Source organism: Sinohyriopsis cumingii, chromosome 7, assembly GCF_028554795.1.
Source record: "Sinohyriopsis cumingii isolate HCF-2022 chromosome 7, ASM2855479v2, whole genome shotgun sequence".
In the NCBI taxonomy this organism is placed as follows: domain Eukaryota; kingdom Metazoa; phylum Mollusca; class Bivalvia; order Unionida; family Unionidae; genus Sinohyriopsis; species Sinohyriopsis cumingii.
Genome location: NC_142967.1, coordinates 49,439,229 through 49,449,051, shown reverse-complemented (window position 1 = coordinate 49,449,051; position 9,823 = coordinate 49,439,229). Strand labels below are relative to the sequence as shown.

Here is a 9,823-nt window from a genome sequence, read left to right as displayed (position 1 = left end):
ACATATAAGTTCGTTGCAGTACAAAATTTCACATACAATAAAGACACAACGCTACATATCAGTACGTGAATAATTGATGCAAACTAATGATGCACTTTTACGCAACGATGAGCATTGTCAATATTCTAATTCATGACATTATTTGAAGGATTGGCTTTCAAAATAAGATAAGACCAGCGATATACTATAAGATGGACAGATTAAATATTTCATGACACTAGTACACGGTTTATGCTCTAAGCAGTTCAGCTGGAAATCAGACAAAATGAGGTACAGTTTGTATTATATCGCCATCGTCATGTCAATGTGGCCAATTATGACGGCATGGCTCTTTGACGATCCTTGCGAGATTACACCACCTAGGTAAGTATAAGATAATTTATTCGTAATAATATTTAACACAGAGCCTTATAATAGTTTCACTAGAACATCAAGCAGGGACCCCCCCCCAGTGAAGCTCACACAAAAATGTAAATGACTAATTGTCATTAAAAATAATCAATCACAGCAAATGACGAGCGGTAAGCCTTTTTCTTTCTCCAACGAAATTTATTCTTCTGACGTCGACGAATTTGTGCAAAGGTTTGCAAAACAACTAATGATTTAGGCATGTTTTTACACGGCATCAGATAATATGCAGGATGAAACTATAATTGCCTTAAGAAATGTTCAAGAACTAAGAGTTCGTACTGAAATGTGAATGTATGCCTTGTGCTCTTACAACCCCTTAGGCTTAATAGTTGATTAGGACTCAGAATTCAATGCTTAGAAGATCTATTAACCATTTTCCGATAATTATACCATTTCTTCTCTGCTTAGATACTATTTCACAAATCTCATCAAACTTTAGGTCGAATATTTAACTTCGGAGTTTTAAGTCAGTGTTTGGTACTTGTGCTCAGCAAGTGATGTGACAATTTTAGCAGACTGAGCCTAGATGGAAGCATAGTTCAAGTCTAACCAGTGTCAGTTCCTGATGAAATAATCCAAAGAGACTGAGTAGAACGAAGGAGGGAAAATGTGAACTTCATGGATAAGTCTATCCCAGACATGCCGCGAAGGCCTCATTGATACAGTCATGCCTCGAAGGCCTCATGGATAAATCATGCCGAGAAGGCCTCATGGATACAGTCATGCCGCGAAGGCCTCATTGATACAGTCATGCCTCAAAGGTCTCACGGATGCAGTCATGCTGCGAAAGATTCACGGATACAGCAATGCCGCGAAGGCCTCATGGATACAGTCATACCGCGAAGGCCTCATTGATACAGTCTTGCCACGAGGACCTCATGGATACAGTCATAACGCGAAGTAGAATGAATAAGAAAATTCATTAAAGAAATAATAGCGTCTCTAGTACCCGCCCTCACACACAAGAACAGATTGCAGAAGCATTTGGTGATCCGAATCGCCGAGTGGTCAAAGGCGCTCATCATTTCAGATTACTGTCCCAGTGGGTTCGAGTCTCGGCTCGGCAAACATGGGTATCTGAGAAAAATTGACAGTAGCTTCACCTAGGTAGGTGGTTCTTCTGTGGGTTTTCCTGGGTTCATTCTCCACCAAATATACTGGCTGCCATGTATAGCCTATCATGTGCTGAAAATAGCGTTAAACAGCGTTGGTGAGAACTCATTTTATCTTTAGAACTTAATATTCAACTCAAGTCTAAAACAGCAATTCCACTGAAACAAGGATGTATATTACCTATTTACGTTTAGGACGGAATATGTCAATGAATGGCATGTAATTATTCTATTCTGATAAAATTTCATTTAAAATTTATGAAAATATGCATTTTATCTTCTACACACTTAAACTAATTTAATATTAAGCAACGAGTTTTGTTTCTGACATTTTATATACTGATTTATGCTGATTTGATAATGATAAGATAAGGGAGGTAACCCCTTTGAAAATAAAAGTATTATCGCTAACAAAATAACTGGAACCTTGGTCCATATAACGAGAATCTGTTGTATAAGTGCTGTATCAAATCTAAAAACAAAGCATTCTCACTGGTGCTTATTTCATCAGAGAAGCTCGCGTGAATTTATTTTACCCCTTATTCGGTAATTTCCTGATTTGTTAAATTTGACTCACAGTTACGAAGCAGAGCCGGAATTCTGAATGCTATGCACTGGGATAAATAACAATCTTTTCTATCCTTTTATTTGCTTCACATTCTGAAATTTATACCGTGATTCATCGATAAAAGAGGCATATTCATTTTATGATTAGAGTATAGAGACAATTTAAAATAAAGACTACAACTATTCTAGTTCGTATATATATATATATATATATATATATATATATATACACGTTTTAGGTGCGTTGTGGGCAGTCATCCCGAAAGTGGGTTTACGGGAAGGACATGATATAGTTTACATTTCAAATCAAAATACATATACATAGGTTGTATTTCTTACATAGTAATTATGTATATGTTGAAAATAAGTATATACACTTATGTTATAGTCCTATTCATGTTTTCGGTTCGTGGGCAGATATATATATTTCATGGGCAGTTTTGACCTTTAGGTTGAAGATGACAAAGTAACTGCCCAAAAATACGTTCACGAAGAACAAACATATAGCATTCTGCCCGTGAATACGGTCACGGGAACAATATATAGCGTACTGCCCACGAATACGTTCACAAGTAACAAATATATAGCATGACTTTCCGGTGTGCGCGCGCAAAATGGTTGTCAAGACACGACGATAAACATTAATCTATTAAAGCATCCTTTGCAATGGCCAGCGTACATATAGCGGACGTGAGGTTCGTTTTTCACAGCTTGTTTGAAATAAATGGATGATTATATATCCAGTGTAACAACTTGTCTTGACAGCTTATGGATGCTAATGTTTGACATTTATTGTGAAGATGATTGTTCACTGCTTGTTGATGAATTCGTAGCTTCTGTTAATCGATGCTATAGCTCAATTTAACTGTCATACACTGATATGTTTAAGTCTGCTTGCACAGTTAACTATGCAGAGTTATGGAAATATAACAAATTGGTTTTAATAACTTTCAGAGTTTGTTTTACTATTACTCAATATTTGTTTCAAGTACTATAAAGGCTGTGATAGGTTGGGTGGCTTAGATTACAAATCAGGCCCTTCTCACTTGGGGGGGTGGGGGGTGGTACTGCCCATTATGAATATTACTGGTCCTAGATGTCCAACCTGATATTTATGACATATAGGTTCAACATCTTACTGCCAGCAGAAATGGTGTTCTGTAGTATTTTTCCCAGTCAATAGTTTATGGATATATTATGTCATGTACTATGCTTGTTTAATTCTCTCATCTCAGTTCTGACGTTACCATTGAATGCTATAATGTTCCCAGACATCCGGTATTCTTGGTTATTAAAATTATATATATACACAGATAACTGAAGGTGAGTTCTCATTATTCCCTAACAATTGTAATTAGTGGGGCTGTAGCAATTGATGGTCTGAGAATTCAAGTTAACTGGTTCAAAACTTGGGTAAACAACAAACTGTTTTCTTCCTTTGACAGGCATCATAAAGTTTTGCATCTTTGTCTCTCTGATGACTGTGGTACACAAGTTACAGACTTTGCCTTAGAATGAGCCTGATTTTTGATACTTGTTACTGAATGGGGTGGGGTAGGGAAGTAACAAAATTATTAAAGGTGGAATGTATGCAAACCATGCTGGAAATAGATATGTGCCAGCAACTGCAACATGTAAGCTTCAATCAATTTGGAAACTATAAGCTTTATCCTGTAAATATTAACAGTTCACACCCTGTATAAAAGGTGATTTTGTGTTTGATTAACTGGAACTGTTAATTTATTATGTTAAGGAATTTATTGTTTTAACCCTAGTAAATGTAATATAATTAGGTCAAAAGTTCCAGTTTGTTTATTGTTTCCAGAGTTGATTATTGTAACTGGAAGAACCTGTTTCTAAGTGTTAAATGAAACGAAAGAGATATTGTTTACTCAAGTGATATAAAATAAAAGTTTAAAATGAACTGAAAGAAATATTGTTTATTCAAGTGATACAAAATAAATGCAAAAGTGTATATTCATTAAGAAGTGTATTGTCAATTGCAAATAAATGAAGATTTATCTTATTTTGTTCTTTACTTGTGTACAAAATTATACCTGGATTGGGCAATAATTACTTGGACTCCATTTGGAAAAGAAAAATCTATATGTCCTAAATACCTAATGTTCATATCATAATGCTCTTTTAATGGATGATTATGCTTTTCAGCTGACGTTACCATATTGCCAAGTGAACTAATAGTATGGCCTTCGGTGTGGCCCACTAATCACATTTGTAAATGAATTATGCATACAATAGAGAAATAGCTCTTAAAATATCTTATGAGTTGAACAATGTGTGTACAGAAATAAACATGAAGCAAATCTTTGAACTTGTATGCCACACATGCAAGTGAATTGGTGGTTTTCATATGTAACTTGTGTACTCTTATGGCTTTTGTCTATATTACTTTTAGCCATTTCTATTCACACACCAGAACACAACCTTTTTTGTCTGATTCAGGTACTAATGCAAAACTTATTTCAGCTGTAACTGAAGTATACAGAATTTTTCCTGACGTTGAGGCCTACTGTGTAGACAGTATAGCTGTAAGTCATCAAATCAAATGGAAGACAACAGTGTGCAGTTGAAGAAAATGATATATACCCAGTACCATTTAGAGTTATCTTAAAGAAAAGTCACAATGCACACTGATACAAGTAGTTTTAGAAAATGCATTTGTTCCACATACATTTTAACTTAACCCAAAAGTTCAGTCTCTTGCCTAAAATTCAATCAGATGTATGCACTTATTCCATAAAACACAAAGATATAATGAACCAAATCATTTTCATTATTGAGTTAGGTAGTAGGCTATGTTAAAGAGTGCAATCACTTTATCAATTTTTTTTTCCATTACATTTTTATTTATTATAAAATGACATTTCTTAGTGGAGTGCTAGCAACTGTAACTTGAGGAATATTTTGTACATGCTGGCCTAAGTGTCATGAATATACTGTGCTACATTTTGCTTTATTAGGTATAATACTATCATGAGACTTGCTTGATTAAATCCTGAATTTGTCAGTTACACTTACAAGTCCACTGGTAGAATTTAAAATCTGTGACAGTTTGGGAACTTTTTTTGCAGTAACTGCAAATCACTTTGCCTTCACAGTCAATGAATTCAAGCCATTGATAATTGTCAAACCATTGTGACTGAAAATGTGATTGTCTCTTAGTTGTGTCCTATTTGATAATTTTGCTGCCACAGAGTCTGGATTGTGTCTCTGAAGAAATAGTTCATCTAGACTCTGTTGCAGTATTACATTTTATATGTTCAATTTAATGAATTTTCTTTCTTTGAATCATTCTTATGTCATAACTTGCGAAAATAGTTTAGTTAACAATATTTATTCAAACAGAAAAGATAACCTCACTTGACAAATCATCCTACTAAAGTGATCATGGCATACACTTTTATCTTTGAAATTCAAATATTGCCCACTCGTTAATTAACATAACTAATATTGCACATTGAAGGTGATCATATGTATCATCAGTTTTAAAAAAATAAAGACATAATACTATCATTTAATCACTGCATACAGGAAACAGACACTTGTGTCTGTAAAATGCCTTTCATTGGATTACTTTGGTTTATTAAAACCAAACAGCAATCCACTCAGGATTTTCTAGGATAGATACAGAGAATATATTATGGTCATTCAGAATGCTATCAATACATCAGACCAGATTGTTTTTATTATTATTTAGGCAAAATAACTTAGTAAGTCAGATGGCAAACATGAGGATGGTGATAGGTTATGTGGAATTTGCATTGAATCATCTGATCCCAGAAGATTTGATACAATGTCACTGGCTGTGGTAATCATCAAGTGCAGTTGCACGGCACCATAAGACTTATCAAGATACCATAAGCTAGAAAGATGAAGAAAAAGAAAAACGATGACCCAAAGACAAATCCTGCAAACTGTGTGCAAAAATGATTCCACAGATTATAGATGAAAACTTTACTATATTTAGCTTCAAGATATTAATAAATTCGGATTACTTCCTCCAGTCTGCTACAGTAATTCATGCCCACTGCACTCATAAATTGATTATAGTCCTTGCAGTATTTTGTGTGGGCCACAATATTTTAATTGATGCAGCTGATGCTCCATTCTTCAGTTCAGTGTTGATTCAAACATAGGAATGTCCCTTTGGGATGTGTGCATAAATAAAGAATGCCTGTCCCTTCATTACCACACTTGTTGAATTTATCGTGTCTCTCTGAAAACTGTACCATGTGAGAAAGAATTTTATAAACAAACTGGACATAAGTATTGCTAGACATATACTCAGACCTGAGACTTCATAAAAGACTGCTTACTTGTGAGGCATTATTAGTGCTAGGGCTTGAGGTAATAACTTGCTATATGTTTGGTAAGGCAAAATAAGGGGCCTTATGACTTAAATTGAAACTGTGAAAAAACAAAAGGTTCAAATGCAATAAACTTTTGTTTTTCCTCATTTGTTATATTACAGTGCCATGAAAGGTCATTTCTTTTATCTTTTTAATCCCTTGCCAATTTTAAGTCATCATCACTAACCAAGTCTCTAAATCAATTCTTGGCATATTTAGCTAAAATGGTGTCTACTGTTCCATTATATCATTGATTGTTTAGCTTGCTTGTATGGAGCTTAACACCATTTTTCAGGACATCATAGACTTTACATGGCAGCCAACATATTTATTGGAAGAAATCAACACACATAACGCTACTGGCAAGCTTTCTCATATACACACATTGGTTGGACTAGAGAGAGTTGATTAGTGATGTGTATGCCTAGACCATTCTATAATCCAGGGCCCCATGATTGAATACAGCTTAAAGAAATTAACCCTAATTCAATTTCCTTGTTGCATTTAAATCATAACACCCACCATGCAAAGTGACACATGTCTCAAGATTTTCAAATTTGTATATGTTTTGCAACTTTTAATTCTGAGTTGATGCATGTGGATGTGGAAATTCAGTTACTGAATACTTAGCTACTTATATAAGGAGCTCTCACACTGGTAAAAGCATGCAATTGGGATTGTATTTGCAAGAGGGCAATTAATTGTTCAAAATACTGTTTTAGCTAACTACATATGCGAAGGGTTGATGTATAAAAAAGACGATCAAGAAATCCTAGCTGGTAAAGATAATTGTATCCAACTTGACAGAAAGTGAGAAGGCCTTTTAATTTTGTACAGCAGTTTCATTAAGGAACCAACTATAATACCATTAGAAGTTTATGAGCAGCAAAAACCACATTTAGGACCAACTAGACATCAAAACCATATGCATAGTTCCATTTACGGCCAACCAGACATCAAATAGGTCATCTAGTGAAAGCACAATGTCAAAATGACCAGCCATCTAGGAGAAGTAGCAAGGAAGGGGTTTTCCAGATGCCCATTAAAACAGCCATATTGGAGGTTAGATTGGCACTATTTTCATTTACGTCCAACTAGACATAAGAAGTCTTTCACTGATATGACGATTCATTCAGGAGAAGTAGTTATACCAAGATTTTCAGGATGGCCACATTGGTGGCCTTATAGGATGTCTGTACAGCACCATAATTCTCATTCAGGACCTGCTAGACATCAACATAAGTATTTTGTACACATGTTGACACGCTGACACAATTATCCATTCAGAAGTAGCGATAAAAAGTTTCTTAATATGGCTACTGTGGCAACCACATTGTATGTGTGAGTGGCACCATCTTGTTTTTTCTTCCAGATATTTTCACACAAATATCATATTTAAAGATAACATGAATTCATACAAGATCTTGTCAGTTTATTTCATAACAGATTTTTCCCTCATATTAATATAATCTTTTGAAAACATTTATACATTATAGTTCTAGAAATTTTTCATGCTCTCAGAAACTATTAAAATCACAGCAGAAAGTGTTATGTTATATCTTTATTCAGCACTGAAAAATATTTATGAACTCTTAAAGTTTTTTCCCCTATATTAACTTAATTTAATGAAGATTTTCAGACTATAACCTTTCCATTGGATTTATTTTTTCAAACATGGCGTAAAAAGTATGTTATAGTAACCAATTTTTACATTGCCTTCACCACTGCAGAAATCTCTATAATCAATTTCCTAGTAAAGAAAAGCCAAGAAAATAAATGGACAGTTAATATTCACTTCAGGATCACAGACCTGAGGCAAATATGTCATTGTTAAATCAAACATTTTTATTGTGTTTCCTTAGACCTAAATATATATATATACTTGCTGTTACTCTAAACGAAGGCTGGTGATCCAGTTGATAACCTTTTGGGGGTTTTAAGGATGTCTTTAAAATTAAGGCCTTAAAAATGTTGAGATCTTATATTAAAAATGACAATTTGAGCCTTGCAGATTCATGTCCACAGGTGCCCAAATAAAAAAAAAAGGGGGGGGGTGCAAGGGGCAAGCTTGTTGGTGTGTTATAAAATAACTGACTTATCATTGGTGTGCTGACAGGTGATGTGTAATTAAATCACTGTTGTAATATTAATAATGAGTGAGTCTGCACAAAGGAATTTCATACAGCTAAACTAGCTCAACAACTAGAGGCAATTAAGAAATATATCCACATTCGTGATTCTGTCAAATGGCAGATACAACAGCATCAGGAAGCTCAAGTGGCATTTACAGAAGGTAAAGAGCCGCTATACTTGTTATCTTTTTAGGGATGTGCTTGGATTTTGCCCTCAAGCTGGAGCAGTCATAGGATATATAATAAATCGCCACGGTCGGAATTTATCCCCAAGCTGGGGTAATCGATGGGTAAAGTCTTATCCACAGTCGGGGTTTTATTCAAGCTTCAGGTGCAAGTTTTTGTGCATCTCCATGCCCTTGCATAAAACACAGTTACACGTTTTTTTATATAGATATTTTTCAGTTGTAGACAGGAATAATAAGTATTTGCGAGTGTTTGAAATGAATGGGTTCATTATGAATTGAGTGGCACTACATTTCAAAAGCAAAATTGGATTGAAATGCAAGAACTGTAGTACAGAATTAGTGTTGGTTCTGGATCGTAGAATGGAATTGTGTGTGTGTGATTGGATTTTTAACGTAGCTTGAATAATTTTTCAGTCATATTGCTACGATGTCTGCAGTGTGGCAGTTTATAGTGATGTATAGCACTGGGGCATCATGCTGCAAACATGTAGTATGATGTTGCACCCAGTCACATTATCCTGACACCAGGCCGATCAGTCCTAACACTAACCTCTTAATGCTGAGCATCTAGCGAGGTAGCTGTTAATACCATTTTTGTAAGTCTTTGGTATGACTTGGCTGGGGTTTGAACCCATGACCTCCCGCTTCTGAGGCGGACGCTCTAACCACTAGGACACCGGAGTGGTCAGAATGGAATTGTAACAATTACAATGGAAGCAATTTGTATTATGCTTGTTGGGGCATTCCTCACTGATGGCTGTCAGTGACATCATCATGGGAATGTGTAACAGCCACATTTTGTAAGAACAAGGTGTAGTTGGTGAACAATACAGACACTTTTCTGCCATTTCCACTGGCATCATCTCATATGATGTTATTTAAAAAAACTTCCTACAACATACTCACAACATATAAAACCTATATGCAAATCTGATGAAAGCTGCTTGTGTTTCTGAAACACATATTCCATACTGGTGGCAAGAATGTCCAAATCTACATTACAAAAATGAAAACATTACCATCCATCTAGGAGTTGCAAATGT

General features: G+C 35.1%; 1 protein-coding gene across 1 annotated transcript in view; it reads left to right on the top strand.

The window, feature by feature from the left end:
- The first annotated feature begins 203 nt into the window (after positions 1–203).
- The window catches only part of LOC149795182 (uncharacterized), a 56,679-nt gene continuing 47,059 nt past the window's right edge, over positions 204–9,823 (top strand). Inside the window, exon 1 of the mRNA XM_089964050.1 lies at positions 204–363. Within this exon, the coding sequence (XP_089820176.1) occupies positions 212–363 (152 nt within the window). The 5' untranslated portion in view covers positions 204–211. The remainder of the gene's footprint in view (positions 364–9,823) is intronic.